Below are 21,844 nucleotides of genomic sequence, written 5' to 3' on the forward strand. Positions count from 1 at the left end.
GGGAAAGCGCTGCTCACAGATCAGGGTTAACAAGGCCCGAGTGGTTTCAGCAGGCTGAGAAAGTCTGGGACCCAGAAGTTTCATCACAACTGCAGGGGCTGGGAGGTTTCCTGTTCCCTGGCTTCAGACTCACCTCAGGTCAGGCTCTTCCGAGAGCCAATGGGGCTAATGCCGCTGGGCTGGGGGAGGGCTCGGGCTCCAGCCCCAAAGGAAAGGAGACAAGGCTTAGGCGTTGTGGTTTCTGCCCAGCCCACACAGCAGGAGCTGGGGAGACTTTATTCGTTTCAGGGGAAAGTGACAACAGGAATGAGAGAAGTGTGAAAGTGAAAGGAAGGGGCAATACTAAGATGAGAACAGCCCGAACAAAGTCTAGTACAACACTGCAGCCATCCAGAGCTTGAGGGAGGGGAGGTCCATCACCACCAGGCCCTGTGGGCCAAGCACACCCACGTTTCTTCTCTCTTGTCAGATGTGATGAAAAAGGGAAACTTGGGACTCTGGAGCACCAAGATGGAGCGAGACGGTCAATACTGATGGACTTGCAGCTAGCACCATGGCAGCCCTGCCTGGTCTGGGGAAGCTGGCAGGAGGCGATGGTACCTGGGCGGGGGGGCAGACTGCCCACTTCCCACTCCTTCAGAGGACTGTTTCCTGCCCTTCGCACCATCATCACGTTGGGCCCGGCACTCATGTCCCTGCACTTGGAGTGAGCCCAGGGACACAGGGCAGACACTGGGCCTGCAGATGCTGCTGCAGCTGAGCCAGAAAACATTCCAGGCAGGAAAAGCAGGTGCACACATTCACACAGGCCTCTGGGCACTCCACCAGCCAGAATGAGACCGACTCCTTGACCTGGGAAGTCAAGTCCCAGCGGGAAGGGCTGGAAATCACAAGTGGTCAACTTCTCAGCTCTCTCTGCTCCCCAAACCCTGGCCCTAGGCTTGCTTTGTCATCATATCCCAAGGCCAGAGGGCTGCTGCTGTCCCCAACTTGGCCCTGCCAGAAGAGGGATAGGGGTGGCTGGCATGATGGGTGAGGGGAGCATGAGAATGTGCGGAGGCCTTGGAGGGAGAGGACTGGCAGTTATGACAGGAAGGTTCTCTATACCTGGCTCCCCAGTGTTCTGCCCCTGGCACTCAGCACAAGGAGCCAGGTTTTGGGGAGACTTTGCAATCACCGCCCCCAATCCTGGTCCATTTTCCCCAGGTAGCTTTCTTGGAATTCACCTTGACCCCTCCTCAGCCAGCAGCCCCCACCTCCAGGGGCAAAGGAGCTGGAAGGCAGTCCTGAACTGGTAGGAGCTGGGGTCCCATCAGCCAGGCCACGTCCCTCACAGGAAGTGAGATGAGGTGACACCATGGATGGTGACTAAGGCCCCAAAGTCCCTGCCTCTCTGCCTCCCCAGAAACCTCACGGCCAGGCCAGCCCCCGGAGCAGAGCCTGTGTAAACACACGCAGGAGGGGAGGAGGGGTTGCTACATATGAGAAACAGTTAAAAATAAATGTAAAAAGCACCACTATGTCCTGTGCTGGTCTCCACAGCCCCAAGTCTCAGCTCAGGAAGGGTGAGTGCTGGGGGATTATCAGCTGGGGCTCGGCTCCCTCCCCTGCAGACAGCAAGCAGGTAAGAGCTTCATTTTGCTGTGTTCTCCATGGAGGGCTCTGGGAAAGGATCCTGCAAGTTGAACCTCTGAAGACTCCAGAACCAGGAGTGGCTCCTTCTCATATCTACTCCCCTCAAACCCTGTCATTCCCGGGAAGCTCCCAGAGGTGGCTGAGGCCACGCCCCTGCTCATTAACGGCAGCATCCAGACTCAGAAAGGACCTAGTTTCAGCCTGGCACCTCCCAAGGTGAGCCATCTCTTCTTAGGCATAGTGGGAACATGGAGACCACACCACCCCCAGTCCCTGAAAGCTGGGATGGGATGGTGTGTCAGGGGTCACCATGTGCCTATTATTAGTCTGGCTGGAGTTAGGCACCTCCCAGGGCTTACTGACCCCAGGAGGAACTTGGGGAGGCAAGGGACTGACCAGCTGGCCTCCCAGGGTGCCTCTAGCTGGGCCATGCTGGATCTGGCTCTGGGTCAAGCGCTGCTGGTTTGAAGAGCTGCCAGCCTGTGGCGCCTTCTCTGACAGGCACTCTCATCAGCAAAGGCATCCCTGGCTCTGCCTTCCCTTCCTCTTCCTTTGCTTCGAAGGCACCATCCATCTCCCTGGCAGGCCGAGAGCTATACTGTCTGTACTCCACACCACCCCTGCTGCTGACCCAGCAACTCCAAAGGGCCTCTGGTTTGTCCCGCTCTGGGAGGGGACTCAGTGGCTTTTCCTTCTCCTCAGCTGCAAGGATCCTCCCCCGGCCCAGCCCAGCTCTGGGGAACAGGACTTTCCTACACCCCACCTCAAAGCATCTTGGTGGACTTCTCCCCAGCACGAGCTCTCTCTACTTCAGGGATTGCAAACTGGCATCCTCTTTTGCCAGTATTGGGTTTTTAAGTTTTTATGGAAGTGATCACCAGCATTTAAAAACTCTATTTCACATAAAAAGTCAGAATTCTGGCCTCTGACAAAGCAGACAATCTGGCAACACGGGGCTGGCACTGTTAAGAACAGCTGAGCAGCTGTGGCCCCTTTAACAGGGTGTGCCCTCTTCAGGTAGCCATAGTCCCCACGAAGCCCTGCAGCTCTCCTTCTCACCATTTGCTGGCCCTGTTGTCGTTTGAGTTTACAACCCGAGTTCTGATCTTCCTTATGTAGACCCCTAGCCCTTCTGCAGCCTTACTGGCAGCTGCCCCTAGTGGCCTTACAGCCTCTCAGTAAAACAACAAAACCTTAATGGTCATCTCATCCATTTACCCTTCCATAACCTGAATCATTTCTACCTTTCTACGCCTCCTGACAAACAGCCATCTAGTCTTTGCTGTAGGCAACCCATTACTCCTCAAGCAGCCTGATCCTAAACTCTCCCCCACATCCCTTTCTCACTTGCATCCCCCAGTTCCCAGCTGTCCCTCCTCAGTGGCTGCACTGCACCCTTTCCCTGCACCTCCTTGTTGCTTAAGCCTCCAGAACCTACCTCCGGCTCTGCCAACCTCTCGGCATCCTCTCACTTTCCCACCAGGTATCTCATGCTGACGGGCAGGCCGGGGACAACCCCAGGTGCCTAGGTTCTTCCTTGCCAGGGCCCTGATGCCCTGCCACAAGTGACTGGCCCAGCCATCATTGCAACCCCAAGCCAAGATGGGCTGTTAAAGGATGCAAGGCAGGCCTGGGACACAAGCATCCTAGTCTGGTCTTGATTTCCCCAGCAGGGGCTCCTGGCACTGCCAGGGGAAAGACCCAGGCCCAAGCATCCTACCCCATCAACCCATGCCCAGCCACAGCTCCTGGACTGGTGCCCAGGGTCTGCTCAACTCCCACAGCCATGCTGGCCTCAGTGCCATTCTGGGTCCTCCACCAAGCCCAGACCCTCTGCAGGGAGCCCGTGGGCTAGAGCAACAGGCAGAGCTGGGACTGAGCAAGTAGACTCGGTTAGGCCCTGGGAACTTTCTACTCAGAGGTCCTTCCCTGGGCTCTCCTATCACCCCTCCTCTGCCCACACAGCACTGCCCATGGGGACCTCCAGGGCCTGAAGGCTCTCCTAGGCCACGAGCTCATGCTCTTGGGGCAGATGTGGCCTGTGCCAAGCTCCTGGTTAATGGAACAAACCTTTCTCAGGAGGACTCCTACCCTGCTTCCCTCTCCCTGGGTCAAGATTCTGCCAGGGCAGGCAGAACTGGAGAAACATCTCCATCCCACCCCCACCCCCTACCACGGGCCTGGTAAGGCTGGGAAATTTCCCACTGATAGGATGCACTGAACTCCCAGAGAGAAGCCAGGGGCAGAGGCACCAGCAGAACCAGCAATCTCTCTCACCTGGCTCCATGGCACATGGATCTCCTAAGCACTGGCCTTCCTACCATCAGCAGATCCATTTGGACTGTTTTCCCCAAATACTTTAAACTTCAGTTGTAGAGTTAAAAACTCCAAATAAAATACTAATGGCCTCTAGGCCCAAAGTTAGGGGGCTTGGCTCAGTGGGAGCGGGAGCAGCTTGGGGGGCTGAGCTGGAACACACTCTTGCTGCAGCCTCTTGCCCTGCCTTGTCACCAGCCCTGCCTTCCCCCATGCATGAGGCTGGTTCCAGCAGGTGGATCCTGACCCCTAGGAGTGGGTGGGGTCTGGGGTGCTGGCATCCGCCTCAGACCCGGATCTGGTACCCATTGAGGTCTGGCATGGCTTTGGGCTCGGAAGGCTTCTTGTCACCAGAGGGCCTGTGGGGAGGAAGAGAGCAGAGCAGGAGGAGAGTGAGTGGTCTGTTAGGGAGATGGAGTTGGGGAGCCAGCAGTGGCTGCCTGGTGGCTTCCCAGCCACATTCTCCAAGCAGCCCTCCAACGCACAGCACAGTGCGTGTGGAAGTGTGTTTTTGGACGCCCTGGTCTGCCTGTGCTGTCTGAATGTGGCCCTGGCTCGCTCTCACAGGCTTGCTCTCTGCTGGAGGCTGGATAATCTGGCTGCAGTGGGTAGGTAACAGCTTAAAGTATAAATCTCTCTGAGGGGAATCTGTCATCTACAAAAGCCTCTTAGATAAAAGTCACAGATGATGGATATTTTGGTGCCAGAGGTCTGCTTAGTACCCCACCCCTGAATTCATACCAGAGAGGCGACTCCTGAATGACAATTATATTTAAAGCAGGAGTCAGAGTGATGTGTAGGAGCTGAAATCAGAGGAGGAGAGCTGGTATTTCAATGGCTTGTTCTTGCTACCTAGATACAGACAAAAACCAGACTCTTGGGTGGGGGGCAAAGTTATGTTCAAAGCCATCTAATATTCAGGCCCTCCCCCATGGCATTCCTGGGAGGCTCACTGCCTTGCAGGGCCCCATCCTTTCCACCTTTTCTCTCACATAACCCATGCTCAGACTAGTGGGCTAGCAGAGTTTGGTTTCTCTGGGGAAGTGGAACTGCCTTGCTGTGGGAAATGTCAATACACAAACCCCTAAACCCACATCCCAAGTCACCTCCCTTGGGTGGGAGCGAAAAAGAGAGAAGGGTGTGAAAGAGGTACAAAAAAAGAGGGATACACCCAATGAGAGGAAAGGAAAAAAACCCTCTTTGGACCCACCCAGGCATGATCCCTCTCTCACCGTCTTTCGCTGCGGCTGTTCCTGCGGTGGGGGCTGGACTGGGCCCGCTGCGGAGAAGAAACATCCTTCTTCCGGTCCTTGGTAGGAGAGGGAGGGCCCGTCCCTTTGCCAATCTAGGTGCAGAGGAGGAAGCAACAGCATCACTCCAGGGCTGCCCTGGAGCCCAACCTCCCCTTCCAGGAGCCACAGGTCCCTGGAGGCTGCCTTGGGGAAGGCCCAGGGAACCTCAATCATGGCTCTGCCCTGTCGGGATCTTTCCCAACCTATTTCCCAGGACTAAAGCTGCCAGGGAAAGAGTTTCTCCATGGGGCTGTCCAATCCCTGTGGGCCCTCAAAGGCAGAGTGGAAGTGGGGGAAGTCACTGAGATACCATAATATTGCAAAAAGTCCCCAACAAAGGCCAGGTAAACGTGCCAGTTGTGGGAGCAGCTCATGCTGAACTTGGGGCTGAGATCCCACTCACCCCATAAGGGTGATGCTTGTTATTTCCAGCCATTGAGAAGTCAGACTGGTAGCTCTAGCTCTGCTTAAGAAAAAAATGATAGCTAGACGTGGTGGCTCACACCTGTAATCCCAGCACTTTGGGAGGCCGAGACAGGCGGATCACGAGGTCAGGAGATCGAGACCATCCTGGCTAACACGGTGAAAACCCGTCTCTACTAAAAATACAAAAATTAGCTGAGCGTGGTAGCGGGCGCCTGTAGTCCCAGCTACACGGGAGGCTGATGCAGGAGAATGGTGTGAACCCGGGAGGCGGAGCTTGCAGTGAGTGGAGATCATGCCACTGCACTCCAGCCTGGGCGACAGAGCGCGACTCCGTCTCAAAAAAAAAAAAGAAAAAAATGAGAAAAACAAAGGAGTCATCCTTTATGTGGCACCATCAGCTTGACTGGAGTTTTCAAAACATGGGAGCGCTGGAGAGGAGCAAGAAACAGGGGAGTGTTTAGCACTGAATAGGCTGGGAATCCATCGCAGCTCTAAACACGAGGTAACTATTGGCTCTCACCCTAGATCCAATCTGATGCCTTGAAGACACAATAGCAAACTGAGCAGCAAGAGCCAGGGTGCTGGGGGACCCAGAGCTAGGTGGGGAGCAGCAGCTCTCTAACGCAGGGTTGGCTGTAGCCTGCCTCTGCCCTAGGGGAAGGCCCCGTCACCCCAGGAGATCTTGGCCTAGGGCTGGCAATGGCTAGGGCAGCTGTAGCTCTTACAAATCCCTGCCAGGACACCCGCAGGCACCTGCAACACACCTGGCTTCCCCATCAGGAGGCTGAGCTCCAGTCCGATCTGCCTCTCACTGCCTGTGAGCAAGACTCTGAGCTTCCAACCCTGAAAATGGAGCTACCACCTACCACCCGCTGTCAAGAGAAGCAGTGCACTTGGCAGTGCAGAGGTCGGTGGTTGAGGCGGAGGCTCCAGGCTGCCTGGAGGCGCAGTCACAGTACAGCAGTGACTGAGCTATGGGGATACCCAGCAGGGGGCCCTGGCAGCTCCAGGAGAACCGAGGCAGAGGTCAGAATTCTGCCTGCTGAAAGGCTCTAGGGCTCAACAGCTCAGCCCAGCTGTTTTGGGTACAACAGCCCCCAGCCCACTCCCCATCGCCTCCTGCTCAAGTGTGGATGGGAAGAGGAAGAAGGAACACCACCCTCATTGTCTTCCACATGGTCTGACTTGCCTTTCTTCTGACCTCCCCCTAGTCCTTTAATGGTTGCTAGGGTTGGGGGGCAGAGTCAGGATGCCTTACAGGAAGAGCGGGGAGGCTGCCCATCACAGCACCCGACCACACCCTCCAGACAGGCGGTGATTCCCCACCAATGACCTTGACTGCAAAGTCCCCTTCTCCATGTGCCCAACACCTACCACCATCCAAACCCAGCCCACCTACCTCCTCCCTCCGCAGCCATCCCGGTCTGCCCTCCCCAGGGGACCACCCGAATGATATCGACCACTAAGCAAGGCCCCAGCACCCCAGTCCTCCGAGAAGCTCCCCAGTCCTCTCAATCCTACCTCGCCTCTGCTGGGGCAGGGGAGGGGGCGAGGGTGTGGAAGGCGGGCCGACCTTGAGCCGCATGTCGCGGGCGTGGCGCTCCAGCTCCTTGCGGAAGTCATCGCGGCCCAGGCGCTCCACGTCCAGCACCGAGTGCTTCCACTCGATCTGCTCCACGCTGTGTGGGTCATGCGACACGCTCTGGCCCAGCTTCACCTTCTTGAGCACGTGCCAGCAGCGACCGTAGGCGGCCTCGAAGTCCAGCACGAGCTCGCTGAGCGTGCGGAAGGCGGGCGGCTTGTACATCAGGTCCTCGCGCCGGCTCATGCCCAGCGCACCGTAGCGGCCCGCGAAGTTCACCCCCAGCACGATGTGGCGGAAGTAGTTCCCTGAGAAGTAGGTCTTGAAGCTGATGGGGAAGCGCTCCAGGGTGGGCATGCTGTTGGTGAGGTAACTGGCCGGTGCCCCGCTAAGGAAAGAGCCGAGAGAAGCACGGGCCAGCACAGCGGGAAGGACTGGGACCGAGAGCCACGGGGTCCGGGCGCCGCCTGCCTTGGGGTGCAGCCACCCGCCCTGCTTATCTCCACACACCTGACGTCTCCCCCTGGTATTCCTGCCATCTAGCATTGAGCCTGGTATCCAGCAGGAGTTCAAAATAAAGGGAACCTCGAATAGGCACCGGACTTCCAGGGATTTGTGGCCACCGCTCTAAAGTCAAGCAGGGCTGGTGTCACACTGCAGGGCTTTTCAGAGCCTGGTGGCCCAAGGTCGGAGGAGGGGCCTTGCCTCTCCTGCCCCACTCCCTAGTCCTCCATCCCCCACCTCCACACACACACAGGCCACAGACACAGCCTCTGGGTTTTGTTTCTCCTTCACACATGGATTTCCTCACAGATGCAGGCAGTTCTGTTCAGTCACCCTTCTCTTACCCCTGCCCTGTCCTCTCCCCATATCCACATGCCCCCCCCCCGCCTCTGGCTCTTCAAATACAATCACGTGCACTTCCGAGGCCTGAGAGGTGCCTTCAAGCCACCCCCAGCCCACTCCCGCCTCCCACACCTCTGCCCCACCTGCTCACCTCTCCAGTCCCCAGGGCCTCCCACCTGAGTTTCTCACACCCGCCTTTCCCCTGCCCGCCAAAGCTGGCTCCCCCTCAGGCCTGAAACTGAGCCTGCGCCACCCTCCACCTCCTCCTCGGCACTCACCACGACCAGCGTTTACCACTTCTTTTTCCTTACTTATTTTGTCTCCTCCACTAGAGCACAGGGCCCTTGTCTGTCATGTTCTTCAGGGCCCAGCATCAAGCCGGGCACACAACAGTTACTCAATGAAAGTTCTTGAACAGATGGGTAGAAGGAGATGAATGGATAGAAGCATGTAGCAGACACCATGTCCAGCGCTGCGCTGTGTCTCACGGCACCGGCTCAGCCCATTGTCCTAACAACTCTACACACTGCCACTATCCCTCTTTGCAGAGGAGGACTCCCAGGCTCAGAGATGTTAAGGAACTTGCTTGGGGGTCACACGGTGAGTAAGTGGCCCAGCCATGACTGAAGTCCAGGTCAGCCTGACCTCAAAGTCTGTGCTGAGACATTATGCCACCGTCCCTCCAGCGCTACCATCATTCCACCAACGCTTACTGAGCCTGACTCCTTGTAAGTGACCAAGGATACAGCGATGAGAAACACACAGCCCTGCCCTGCAGAGGCTCAGAGTGCGGTGAGGACAAGACGTGAGAACCATTGAGCGCGATGTGCCCGAGGGAGCTGTGGGGACACTGAGAAGGAACCCCTCACCCAGATGGGGGCTGTTCCCATTTTCTTCCTGCCCACAAGCCACCAGGTGACCCCTGAAAGGCTTCGAGACCACAAGACCCTGCCTGGAGTGACTTGTGTGTGTGCTCCTGGGGAAGGGGACCAGTCTCTCTCCTATGAGGGTGGGAGCCTCCACTTTGGTGTATGGCCCCTGAGGAAGACCTGAACGTGAAGACATGAAGGAGGCACTGGCCGCAGCCTGAAGTTCTTGGGTGGCCTCAGGCTCATCGTAGCAAAGAACCCTATAAACAGGGCAAGGCTGTCAGGCTCCTGAAACGGGCCTGCCCTACTAGCAAATGCCTGCCGTAGTGGAGTTCCCTCCGGGACCTCTGCGGAAGGGGCACCCGCCACCTCTTTGTGTGAACTTCAGGCAGGCATGTCTGTGCAGGGGGTGGGGACGGACCCCTGGATCAGTCTTCCCAGGACCTGTCCTCAGAAGGGACTCCTGTTCCGTCAGGCTCCCTCCCTCTCACCCTCTCGGCTCCCACCTAATCTGTGCTTCTCTGCAGTGCTGAGCCCAGTGGGCTGCCTACCCCAGGGGTGCAGGCAAAATGTTGAAAAAGCTGGTAAAGAATATGGGCAGGGTGGGAAGAGATGAAACAGAATTGACCTTGAGCTGGTGAAGCTGACTAACAGGTGCACAGGAGTTCATGATGTTCTATGTTTCACGTGTATTTATGACATTTTTAATAATAAAATGACTGAGAAGAAAAGGTAGGGCTCAGGCACTGACCAGTTAGGATGGAGAACCAGCCATCAACACTTCCTCCTCTCCCGCTGCTTACTGTGGGGCTGGGGAGGGCAGCCCCTCCTGGTGGCTGGTCTGTCTCCAAGGCTACCCTGGTGACTCAGCTACAGGCCCCACTTCTGCCCTTTGGATTGGAGGCGGGGGTGTGACTGGAAAACCTTGTGGGGTTTTTTAAAAGCAGTTTTGCTTTAATATCTCGTCCAGAAATCAACATGTTCTGGAAATGCCAACATCTGGGCATTCCAACTGTGCCTCCCAGACTGTATGGTTCTTGGAAATGGTACAACAGCCTTCGTGAGACACTGTGCCCTGATTTGGGGTTCAGAAAACAGGGTCCCTGTGTCCATGTGACTCAAAAAAGAGCTGCCCAGTAAGCCTGGGAAGATAGCAACTGAGAGGTGGGGTACTGGGCCTCTGGGACTCCTCCATTTTGTGGGGGGCTCTTCCACTTTAGGGGGGGCTTCTCCATCTCGGGGCCAACCAGATGACTGCATATGGGAGAGCCCCGGAGCCCATTCAACCTCCCCCACCCTCACTTTCAGGGCAGGAAGCTGAGGCCCAGAGAAGCCAGGACCCCTCCCCTCCAGGCGAGGAAGGATACATTCCCAGGATCACGGCTTCCAGGCATTTGATTGGCAGGGCCTCTTTGGTCATTTCCTTGGCCAGGTCCATCAGCCTGTGGGAAAGGGAGGCAGGGCAGTAAGGACAGTGCCTCCAGCCCCTTCCAGGGAAGTGTGAGAAGGAGGGGACAGGGTGGACTAGAAATGCTAGAAGGGCAGAGGCTGCCCCCTAAGCTGCTCTCAGCTCAGGCCCGGCACCTCCCTCCACACTGCCAACAGAAGTCTGGAGCCTGTGGGGGTGGGAAAGAGGCGGCCACTGCTGACAGGAAGGAGGTCCACTCTCCCTCCTCTTCCCTCCTTTCACTTCCACTTCCCACGCCTGGCTCTTGCTCCAAAGAGCTTTGGGGGAGGGCAGCAGAAGTTGGGGGCAGGACCTTGACCGCCACCAGGCTGGGGCCTTCTGGGAGGTGGTGTGGGGAGGAGGGACGTCAGCATCGATCTCCTCCCTTCTGAAACACAGTGGACACCCCTGACCCAACCATGGCTTCTCCCAAGAGCTTGTTAATTGACTGTAACTGCCTCCCCGCAGCTGCCTGGGCCTGGATGTGGGATCTTAGGCAGACAGTTGCGTGCCGACTTCCGGATCTGCTCCTGAACTTGGAATTCAGGCCATTTTAAGACAGCCTTTCCCTAAGGCCTGGTTCCTCCCTCTGTCCCCAGCCTGGGGATTCAGCCTGGCTACTGGCTTTGCTCGGGAGGGCACCTGGACTACTCCATGCCAAGTAAGGCTAGAGTGGGCCCCCAGCACACAGCAGCCACTGGCCAACAAGAGCAAAGCTTTGGGGATAGGGAGGGTGGACTCCACCCAGGGCCTTGGAGAGGGCGTAATTAAGTAATTTTGCTAATAAGCCATTTAAATGCATTTTCACAAAGAAGCAAACACATTATATATGGGGCAAGATGTAAAATTCACATTAAATTTTTTTTTTTTTTTGAGACAGAGTCTCGCCCTGTCACCCAGGCTGGAGTGCAGTGGCATGATCTCGGCTCGTGGCAACCTCTGCCTCTTGGGTTCAAATGATTCTCCTGCCTCAGCCTCCCAAGTAGCTGGGATTACAGGTGCCCGCCACCATGCCCAGCTAATTTTTTTATTTTCAGTAGAGAAGGGGTTTCACCATGTTGGCCAGGCCGGTCTCAAACTCCTGACCTCGTGATCTGCCTGCCTTGGCCTCCCAAAGTGCTGGGATTACAAGTGTGAGCCACTGTGCCTGGCCAATTCACATGAATTTTTAAAGCCCAGGAGTCTTAAGCCTGTGGGCATCTTTGGGCTGAGCCCCTAGACTGAGCTGTGGCATTCACTCTTCACGCTCCTCTGCCCTCGGGGCTTCATGGGCAGAAACTTTCCCGGAGAAGTGAATTCAGGCAGGGGGCTACGCACAGGGTGGCAGGATGGGAAGTGACAGATGCAACATTTTCTCCAGGGAGCTCCCTGTTCTCAGACCCTAGGCCTTCTACTCAATGCCCAGAAAAGAGTCCAGGGAGTAAGGCAAATGGGGTGACCATGCAAGTACCGTGCAATGGGGACCAGCAAGGGGGACCAGCAATGGGGAGTGCAGCAGCTGCAGAACAGAGAAGCGGGAGGGCTCTCTCCTGCAAGGTCCACCTCTCACTAAAAAACAAAAGATCTGAGGCTCACCTACAGTCCACCTAGGACCACCCTCTCTCCTGGCCAAGGCAGGAGCTGGGGGCGGGCTCTCTCCCATTCTCTAGCTCAGCATGGACCTGGGATTTCCTTTTCATCAAGGCAGCCCTGGCTGTTCATCTCAGCCGAATTTTCCTCTTTATGACATCCTTAAAGCCCCATGGTGGCACCTGCCCCCAAAGGCTGGCTTCCTTCCAAAGAGTCCCTGACTGCCCCATAAACTTCCACTCCAAGGCTCACTACGGGGCTTTCAAGAGGCTCCAAGCCAGCCCTGGGGCAGAGGACTGGCCTCCCCACACTTACCCTGTCAGAGGTCTGCTCTTCTTAATTTCGAAGAACTGTGTCCCTGTGTGATTGTACCTGCGGGCATGGGTTAAGGGCTTCCTAGCTTGGCCTGAAGGAGGTTGACCCTCTCTCCCTGCCTATCCCCAAGCTCAAGAGCCAAGTCTCCTAGAGGGGAGATGGGGGCACAGCATGAATGCGTCTCCCCACCTCACGCCCCCTTCTCTTTCCCTCTCCCTCATCCTCCTTGGCTTTCTCCCTTGTTCTCCCCTGGCTTCCCTTCTTAGGACAAGAGACATGGAGCAGGCGGCCGGTCCGGTGAGGGCCAGAAAGAGGCTGTGGCTGGGAACAGCTCCCTGCAGCACTTCATCTTCCAACCAGCTGAGAAGCCACAGGAACTGAGAGGAGGCTAGGGTAGGGGGTCCAACTCCACCTTTAATTGCTCCTGAGCCAGCCACCTGCCTCACTGGACCAGTTTCCCCACTGGCATAGTGAGGAGCTGGACCCGATTTGCAGTCATTGGCCTGGCTTCCCCCAACCCAGGATCCATGCCTAGCTCTCCCATCTCTGATCTCTGCAGCCAGAAGCCTGGGAGACAGGACCCAGAACACACAGCTCTGGGGCAGGGTGCAGGGGCTGGAGGGCCCAGAGCAGGGACACAGGGAAATCTGGACCCAGGGGAGCCCAGTTCTTTCCCTGCTGGCCTCCTGCTAGGGAAGAAAAAGGAGAAGAACCAGGAGAAAATTCTAGGATTCCGAAGTTACCTCCTGAAGCCTAAAATCCTTTTTCTCTGCCATTTTCCTCTTTATTCAAAAGCAGACTTTCAAAAGCCCCAAGGCAGCTCCCTCTCTCCCTCTCTGCTAGGACTGGGTGGACAACAGAGCAGGAGATCTATCTAGACTTGGCCACCCCACCAGCAAGTCGCTCGGGACCCATTTCCCTCTCTTTACCCTGTCATATGGCAGGAGCGGGAGGTGAGTGGCAAGAGAGTGCGGAGTGGGCCCTGCACTCATCAGACAAAATTCCTCTGACATCCAGGAGGGACACGGGCCATGTCCCACAGCAGCAGGGACCACAGAGATGCCATGTGAATGGCAGCCCTGGCATTGTGGAATGAGGTGGCTCTGCTGATACCTCTTCAGCTCTGTCTGGAAATGCCCACCACAACGGCCAGAAGGTGGCCATGACCCTTGACCAGAGAGGATACTGCAGCTCCCTGATGTAGCGCTGCACAGCTTCCAGGCGCTCAGGGACAGGTGTAGACGGCTGGAACGTAGGCACACTCGGTATGGGGATCTGGGGACAGAGAAAGAGCTCCGGTCACAAGAAGAGGCTCGCCCTGGAGCTTCCAGTCCACCAAATCCCCTACGACTGGCCTCAGAGGCACCCCACCCTGGGGAGGCGCAGCTTCCCCTCCCTCCCACTTGAGCTTCCTTTCTTGGCACCCCCTTGTTGGAAGACTCTTGCCAGGGCCCCAGCCCAGCCATTCCTTCCCTCCCGAGACTTAACAGCATTCCTCATTTGGAGCATATGTTGATATTCCAATTTTATGCTTAATAATTTTAGAAAAACTTAGGTTAATTCACTGACTGTTTTAAATTTTAAATATTCATTAGTTTCAAGACTTAAGAATATAATATCGGGGTTAAGTTCTTTTAGGTTTGAAGTTTGCTCTGGTTCAAGTGCCGGATCAAAGTTGGTGTATCCGGGGTCCCATCCTCTCAGGTGGTGCCCTAAGCTTGGGGAGTGGTTCCGAGGGGGTGAGCATCCTTGGTAGGGGGTATGACCCACCCAGTATTATGGGCATATGTGCCAGGCCTTCCAGAGCACCAACTTGAACGATCAAGGAGTCAGTCAGTGGTAGCAGGCCAGAAGGACATATTTTGGAACAGGTCTAGATGTAGCTCTGTTGCTGGGGCCTGCACAGGGGGCCTGGGTCCTCCTTCAAGTCTTCCCTTTCCTGCCAGCTCCACATCTAAGCAGTACAGGTTTCCAGGTACCCAGCCAGTCTTCCTCCCCAGAATGCACTTTCCAGCACCCAGCTCAGAAATGGTGGAGGAGAGAACAGGCAGAGCTTCCCAGTGCCTGGGAGCCCGGAGGCTACTGAGGTAAGGTCAGGAACAGCTGACCCCCAGGCTTCCTTCAGCCTCCAGTCTCCAGAAAAGAGACCATTATGCCAGTGTGGGCCCCTCTCCAGCCAGGGGAGCCTGAATCCGGAGGTTTGGCTACAACAAGTCGGTGAGGCCGAGGAGGCCAAGAGATAGGGTCCTCTGAGGTTTCAGAACAGACTTCCTTGGGTAGAAGAACCAGACTTCCAAGGACAAGGCCCACCCCTCAGAGCTCCCCCTTGGCCACCAGCACAGTAGCTATAAGGCTTCCCACATAGAGAGGTCCCACCCCCTGCCCCCAAGCCTCCACCTGGCCCTCCAAAGCCAGACTGAGCCCCGCCACAAGGGAAGGGGGTAGGGCTGTGTAGGGAGGGAAGGATGAAGCTCTTTTCCTCCTTTCCTTGGGAGGCTCTCGAGTGGTGGAGATGCCAGCCCAGCTTTTTAAATAATGTGACTGCAGGGGCTGGTGCTCTGACAAGGAGGGAAGTGACACTCCAGTTATCACTGCACACTCATGTCTGGGGTGCTGCTGATGGCACAGGCACACGGGACAGTGTCTGACAGACACCTCCTCACTCTAAGGGGTGGAGACGCAGGAGGGAAGGGGCCCTGGTCCAGAGCCACAATGTCGCCTGCACTTCCTAGCCCTCCCTCCCGTCTGTCTTCTCCTTCCTGTCTGGGCAGTCCCTAGCAACCGCACTGGCTGCCCTGGTTCCTGAGCCGCTGACACCTCTGTCTGGAGGGAGCCATTTCCCTTTCACACTGCTCCCCCTCCCCAAATTGGCACCACCACTTACAATCACTAGCAGGATAAAAGCCCGGGGTGGGGGGCTCCCCCTCTTCCTGTCTGGCCACCCTGTGCCAAATGGGCCCCAGGGCCTGGCCTCCCCATGTCAAGCATACAGGGCTGGGGAGGTGGAAGAGGAATTAGAGGAATTACTTAGCAATTTACTTTAAATAGCATGGCACATCCACCCAGTCACCTGGTCTCTGCAGGCGGCAGCCCCTGCGAGGCAGGGAAGCAGGCAGATCATCCCCGCACACAAGTGAGGATCCAGTGACCTTGAGGAGCTTGGGATAAAGACTGTAATACACCCTCCCACAAGAAGCTGCAAACAGGGAGCTGCAGTCCCAGGACTGGATCATTCACCCAGAGCCAGGCCTGGGCCGGGGCCAGGCAGTACCCACGAGAGCACTGGCACTGGCTGTTCAGACAAAGGACCCAGGAGCTGGCTGCTCTGGGAGAAGGAAAAGTCAAGAAAATACCTGGGGGTTCAGAGGCAGGACCTTAAGGCCACCCTCCCCGAGGCTAGCTCTTTGACTCAAGTCACCCCACTGCAGGCAACACCGACACCTTTTTTTCTGAATGTTCATTACCCGCATAGACTCGTTCACTCAAACACAAATAAGAAAGAATTCTGTATATGCAAACGATCAGGCCCACTTTAGGACTTGCCCCTCACCCCAACCTCCGAAACAGGAAACAGAAGTCGGGAAATACTTCCTCACTGTTGAGGGGTGGGAGGGAACCTACAAGTGGGGCATGGTGGGGGAGTGGTAAAGCCACCAGATCTCCCCAGGGAGCACTCCTTCTCCACAGCCAAGGTCAAGGATTCCCCCGGCCCCAGGAACCCCTACAGTCCTGAGTTCTACCGAGACATTCTCACTGGAGGGGTCTATTTCAGTCTAGCACAATGAGGCCTAGGGGAGGTGGGGAGAGCTTGCAGCTGGATGTGTGTGCCCAAAAAGTGTGTCCTAGACAACAACAGGGCTGAGTCTCCAACTAGATCGTCACTGTGGATATTCAGCTCTGACATTTACAGTCATGACTTTATTTATTTATTATATATTTTTTGAGACAGAGTCTTGCTCTGTCACCCAGGCTAGAGCACAGTGGCGTGACCCTGGCTCACTGCAACCTTCATCTCCCAGGTTCAAGTGATTCTCCTGCCTCAGCCTCCCGAGTAGCTGGGATCACAGGCATGCGTGACCACACTCAGCTAATTTTTGTATTTTTAGTAGAGACGGGGTTTCACCATGTTGGCCAGACTGGTCTCAAACTCCTGACCTCAAGTGATCTGCCTGCCTCAGCCTCCCAAAGTGCTGGGATGACAGGTGTGAGCCACCACACCCGGCCCAGTCGTGACTTTAGTGCCTCAGGCACTTCATTTATAAAGCGGGCACCAACACAGAATCAGCCTTACAGAGCGAATGAGATGCTGCAGGTCAAGGTCTTAGAGCAGGGTTTGGCACATAGCACAGACTCAATTCCTGTTCGCTGTCATCATCAGTGTGTCCCGAAGATATCAGTCCGCACATGCTGATCGCGGCAGTTTCCCTTTTAGAGGAGATGTCCAGGCTGGGTGTAGTAGCTCATGCCTGTCATCCCAGCACTTTGGGAGGCTGAGGCAGCAGGATCACTTGAGCCTAGGAGTTTGAGACCAGTCTGGGCAATATAGCGAGACCCCACCTCAACAAAAAAATAAAAAAATTAGCCAGGCATGGTAGGGCACACCTGTAGCCCCAGTTACTCTGGAGGCTGAGGCGGGACTATCACTTGAGCCCAGAAGGTAGAGGCTTTTGTAAGCCATGACTGTGCCACTGCATTCCATCCTGGTGACCAAGCAAGACCCTGTCTCACAAATAAATAAAAGGAAAGCACTCTGGCGTCATCATAAGTAACTAGAGGAGATGTCCAAATTCCCATTCTGCAGGAAAAGACCTTCAGCAGCTGGGTCTGGGGTCAGTGGTCACTAAGCTTTTAAAGGTGGTGGAAGCCTGAAACCTCAAGGAGAGACTCTTATCAAGGAGCCTAAGCTGTTGCTGGATGTGGGATCTTTCTAGAAATTGTTGCCCTATAACATACTGGCATCATCCCTGTAATTACAGGCTGCTTCTCCAACACGCTAGTGGGGTGTTGATGAACACTCACTCCTTGCTCCATTACTGGGTATCTATTAGAGGCACCTATTGAAGCATCATATGCTTTGCATCGTTAATTCTTCTAACATCCTCTTGATGGGCATTGCTATTAGCTCCATTTCACAGCTGAGGAAACTGAGGCACGAGAAGGTTGCCTGTCTCCCTCATATAAACAGTTATGGGAGATCAAGGATTTGAACAAGGTGGCTTTGACTCCAGAGTGCTCGCCTTTTATGATACCACCCTGCAGGGGTCCCAGGCTCAACCACGTGCAGGGGCCAGGCAGGTAACATACACAGGGCAGGCAGGCCTGGTAGGTGAGTGGTGGAGACGGTGGCAAGATGGGGGAGTAGGACCCACTCCCCAGCCCCAGCTGACAGCTGCTTCGTGGGACTGCAGATTCCCATGTGTTCCCAAGTCGTCTTATTTTCTGAAAAGATGCCAAAAATCTGGATCTTTATGTGAGAAATCTCCCAATTTTAAGTTTTGGCTCAAGTGGCCTTTTAAAGCATTGTACAGTCCCAACAAAACACTTCTTGAGCCCCAAACTGTGTGGCCGCTCTAGGGAATGCCCCTGTGCCAGCTCTAGTGGCATGGGCCCTAGGGATGGTATGGATGGGGTCAGCCCACCCTGCCACTGGCACCCAGGCGCCCAACCCATGCTGCTTCTCTCCAAGGCCTGCTGGACTCCACTGCACTCTCAGACTCTAAGGGCACCTTTCTTTTTTTTTTTTTGAGACAGAGTCTCGCTCGGTCGCCCAGGTTGGAGTGCAGTGGCGCGATCTCAGCTCACTGCAAGCTCCTCCCAGGTTCACACCATTCTCCTGCCTCAGCCTCCCAAGTAGCTGGGACTACAGGCGCCCACCACCGCGCCCGGCTAATTTTTTGAAGTTTTTAGTAGAGACAGGGTTTCACCATGTTAGCCAGGATGGTCTCGATCTCCCGACCTCATGATCTGCCCGCCTCGGCCTCCCAAAGTGCTGGGATTACAGGCGTGAGCCACTGTGCCCGGCCTCTAAGGGCACCTTTCTACTCAGGGCCCAGGTAGAGGACGGACCTCATGCAGACTCATGCAGTTTATCTGAGATCTGTGGTTTGAAGAGGGGGAGATTCAAATTTTTCCAAACCTCTCACAAAATTCCTTCCACCCTAGGGGTGGAGGTCTAGGGGTCCGTCACAACACAGTCCCCACCCCTAGACTTCCTTCATCCGTGTCCTTCCTGTACATGAGGACTGAAGATGACAAGATGACATTACAAACCAGTTACTAGTGAGCTCACTGAACTTTTTTTAGTTCCCAGGAGTGGTGACAGTTCTGCAGGGAACTATTCACACTCTTTTATGGCATGGTTCAGATACAAGCCATCTGGAGAGCTGCCCAACGTTTTCAGGTAGGAGCAGGGTGTGACTCTGGCCTCATCAGGACAACCGATCTGAGCAAAACCTAGTCTTCCCGCTTGATAAAGGACACGAGTAAAGGTGATGGACATCTGGCTGGGCGTGGCGACTCATGCCTGTAATCTCGAGCGTGGTGGCTCACGCCTGTAATCCCAGCACTTTGGGAGGCTGAGGTGGGTGGATCACCTGAGATCAGGAGTTTGAGACCAGCCTGGCCAACATGGTGAAACCCTGTCTCTACCAAAAATACAAAAATTAGCCGGGTATGGTGGCGGGTGCCTGTAATCCCAGCTACTTAGGAGGCTGAGGCAGGAGAATCGCTTGAACCCGGCAGGTGGAGCTGAGGTTGCAGTGAGCAAGATCGTGTCACTGCACTCCAGCCTAGTGGAGAGAGTGAGACTCCGCCTCAAAAAAAAAAAAAAAAAAAAAGGGAATGGGTATCTAATAACCAGGTAATGGTTTGGGGCTTTACAGTTTGTCAAATACTTTAACACACAGTCTCTCATTTCATCTTCCCCACAATCAACCTCATTTTATTGATAAGAAAATTGCGTCTCAATTAGGTGAGAGGGGCCATATAGATAAGCAGGTAGCCCCTACCAATGTCAGTATCCTTTGATGTAATACTTTCACTTTCAGAATCTTTCCCAAGGAAATAACCAGAGATGAACCCCAAAAATTATATTTTAGAATGTTCACCACAGTATTAATTTTAGGAATAAAACTGGAAACAACATCCAACTATAGGGGATTAGCTAAATAAATGGTAAGTCAGTGCAGAGCGCATTTATGCGGCCATTCCAAATCAATCTACATTTTGTTTCCCCTGGAAACATTAGGCAGTATTTTAACCTTCAACCTTTGATTCTCTTTTTCCCAGAAGACACTTTCTGATGACTGTACCGATAACTTGGTAAAAACAAAACAGGCCACTTGTCCTCATGTCTGATTCATACTAACTTCCATTCTTCCTAGCCCTCTTCCTTCCGACCTGGGCAGGCAGGGCTAAGCACTGGGCTCTGAACTCAGTCCAAAGGGCTCTTTTTTGGAGATTCCAGGCCTCTGCATTTGGCAAAGTGCCTCCTAGTCTTGATCATGTTTTTTTTTTTCTTTTCTTTTCTTTTTTTTTTAAATATCAGGCATGTATTTCCATATAGCAGTGTACAGCTCAGAAACTCTCAAATACCCTTTCATTCAGCAAACACACACACAAGTGCCTGTTCTGTGCCAGGCACACAGGAGGCCTTGGGAAGACAAAGATGAATGAGATACAGCCTCTGCTTTCGTTGGTGACACAACTGAAGGATAGCTGTCATGGAGGAGGAGTTACAGCCAACACAGAAAAATTATTTCATTGTATGCTTCTCCATAAGACCTCTTCTAATGTCCTTGAATCTAGTGTCCAACAGAGAAGAGGACCTGGACACTTCCCTCCACAACCCCCCTCCCTTCTCCTGAAGACCTGAAGTTGAATCTCAGTTCTGCCACTTACTGGCTGTGGGGACTTGAGTTCCTACTTGAGTTTTCAGCTTTCTCATCTGTAAAATGGGGACCCAAACTGCACTTAACGTCACAAGGCTGTTGGGAGAATTCAGTGACATAATGCACGAAAATATTTTCTCAACATATGAAGCCCTGCATCTCCTTAGTCATTCATGACATTTGTCTGCTCACAGTTCTCTAGCTTGGCAAGTGTCATCAAGCAAATGAGACGTCAAGCCATCCTAGTGTGTTTGTTAGTTCCATCTGCTGCTGTCCCCTCCTGTAAAACGTGCGCATTTTAAAAGATAGCGGGGAAGACCTCCTGGAGACAGGTATGTGAACCTCCCTCCTATAATGGCAGTGAGAGAAAGTTCTCCGGGACAGGTATGATTTCTCTGCATTTTAAATATCTTACCGAGCCAGCGGTCCCCTGCCCCGTGGGAGGAGAGTGTGGCTTTACTCTTAGCCCCAAGGTCCCTAAAACCCTAGACTGTGCTATCACCCCCGACCCCCAAGCCTCACCTTGGGCAGGTCTGTGGCCCCACGGATCCGTTGCGCCACCTTCTCTCCATCGGGGTGGATCTTGGCCACGTGTTTCCACATCCTTTCCCAGGTGGCCTCATCCACAGGTAGCCCACCCCGGTTGACAAAGAAGGGGACCCCTCCGTCTCGCAGGTCCTCTTCCCCTTCCTCTTCTGGCTCCTCATCTCTCTGGGCTGAGGCTCCTTCGCTGGTCTCCAAACGCCTGACCCCAGAGGGGGCGGTGGTCACAGCGGATGTTGGAGTGGCACCGCTGCTGCCACCCCCAACCACCTTCTTCCCCCCTGGCATCCCTAAATCCTCGAGGGGGTGGTGGAGGCGGGAAAACAGGTGGCTCACAAGAAGCCTCCCACACACCAGCTGCAGAGATAACACATGGCCAGAGTGCAAGGCGCCTTTAAGAAATCAGGGCGTGGCTCCTGTACAATAAACTACTACTTGATAAAAAAAAATCAGTGCAATAAGGTGAAGTGGGGTCCGAGGGGGTGGGTTGTCTGGGGTCAGCCTTGGAGGCCTTGTTCTGTTTGAAAAATAGGACAAAGAGAACACACCCCACCTTGGCAGCCGTCACAAAGCACCCCCATCTAACTGCGAGAACAATGACAGGCAGCAGTGAGGGCTGGCAGAGCAGAGAAAAGTCGAAGGGAAACTGAGGCCAGACAGCTCGGACCAGCGGCTGCAGAAAGGACAGAGTCAAGGCACCGGTGCCCACTGGGCGCCCTGGGTCTCAGTTTCGGAGGGAAAAAAAACCCCTACACAACTCTCGCACGCTCACATCTGCGCGCGCCCCAGGAGAGACCGAGGCGACTCCTGGCCGCGCGAGCTGCGAACCAGGATCCCTGGGCTGGAGAGCAGCGCTGGGGGACGATTTCTCCGACGCGACGAGACAAGTCCGGGAGCCAAGACTCGCAGCTGGCGGGGCGCGGGGAGGGGGCGCGTGCCGACGCGCACATTCCACGCCCGCGGCCAACTCCCCTTACAAAGTGGGCTTTGTCTGGGCCCCTTGTCCCCGCGTCCCCAGAAACAGCGGCAGAGTCCCCAGAAAGGGAGCGGGCGCGGCGGAGACGCGAAGGCTGCGAGCGCCGAGGCCCAGCGGGTCCCCAGCCGGCCGCGTCTCA

The 21,844-nt window shown here is 55.0% G+C and overlaps 2 protein-coding genes, 1 long non-coding RNA gene and 1 pseudogene across 3 annotated transcripts in view; 3 read left to right on the top strand and 1 right to left on the bottom strand.

The window, feature by feature from the left end:
* The window catches only part of ANGEL1 (angel homolog 1 (Drosophila)), a 31,188-nt gene extending 29,668 nt beyond the window's left edge, over nt 1-1,520 (top strand). The window contains exon 11 of the mRNA XM_011949517.1: nt 470-1,520. The gene's annotated coding sequence lies outside the window, so the exon portion shown is untranslated. The remainder of the gene's footprint in view (nt 1-469) is intronic.
* VASH1 (vasohibin 1) lies at nt 232-21,844 on the bottom strand. Its single transcript, XM_011949516.1, has 7 exons — nt 20,709-21,844; nt 13,484-13,572; nt 12,298-12,354; nt 10,334-10,408; nt 7,243-7,624; nt 5,184-5,296; nt 232-4,310 (listed from the first exon to the last, which is right to left on the bottom strand). Exons 1-7 carry the CDS (start codon nt 21,015-21,017, stop codon nt 4,238-4,240), a joined length of 1,098 nt encoding a protein of 365 aa, XP_011804906.1. The 5' UTR covers nt 21,018-21,844; the 3' UTR covers nt 232-4,237.
* Nucleotides 1,733-9,697, top strand: LOC105517121. Its single transcript, XR_001002616.1, has 2 exons — nt 1,733-1,851; nt 8,646-9,697. It is a non-coding gene; the product is annotated as an uncharacterized LOC105517121 (long non-coding RNA).
* The window catches only part of LOC105517312, a 73,927-nt pseudogene continuing 73,408 nt past the window's right edge, over nt 21,326-21,844 (top strand).

The sequence above is a fragment of the Colobus angolensis genome, unplaced genomic scaffold, assembly GCF_000951035.1.
Source record: "Colobus angolensis palliatus isolate OR3802 unplaced genomic scaffold, Cang.pa_1.0 Scaffold3, whole genome shotgun sequence".
NCBI classification, from domain to species: Eukaryota; Metazoa; Chordata; class Mammalia; order Primates; family Cercopithecidae; genus Colobus; species Colobus angolensis.

Excerpts from the sequence above, each read along its gene's own strand:
- VASH1 (XM_011949516.1), bottom strand. The coding sequence starts at position 21,017 with ATGCCAGGGGGGAAGAAGGTGGTTGGGGGTGGCAGCAGCGGTGCCACT. Across the intron at positions 10,409-12,297 it reads AAGAGCAGACCTCTGACAGG|GCTGATGGACCTGGCCAAGG; the intron begins GTAAGTGTGGGG and ends CCTTTCCCACAG. Across the intron at positions 7,625-10,333 it reads GAAGCCGTGATCCTGGGAAT|TTACCTCACCAACAGCATGC; the intron begins GTATCCTTCCTC and ends GGCACCGGCCAG.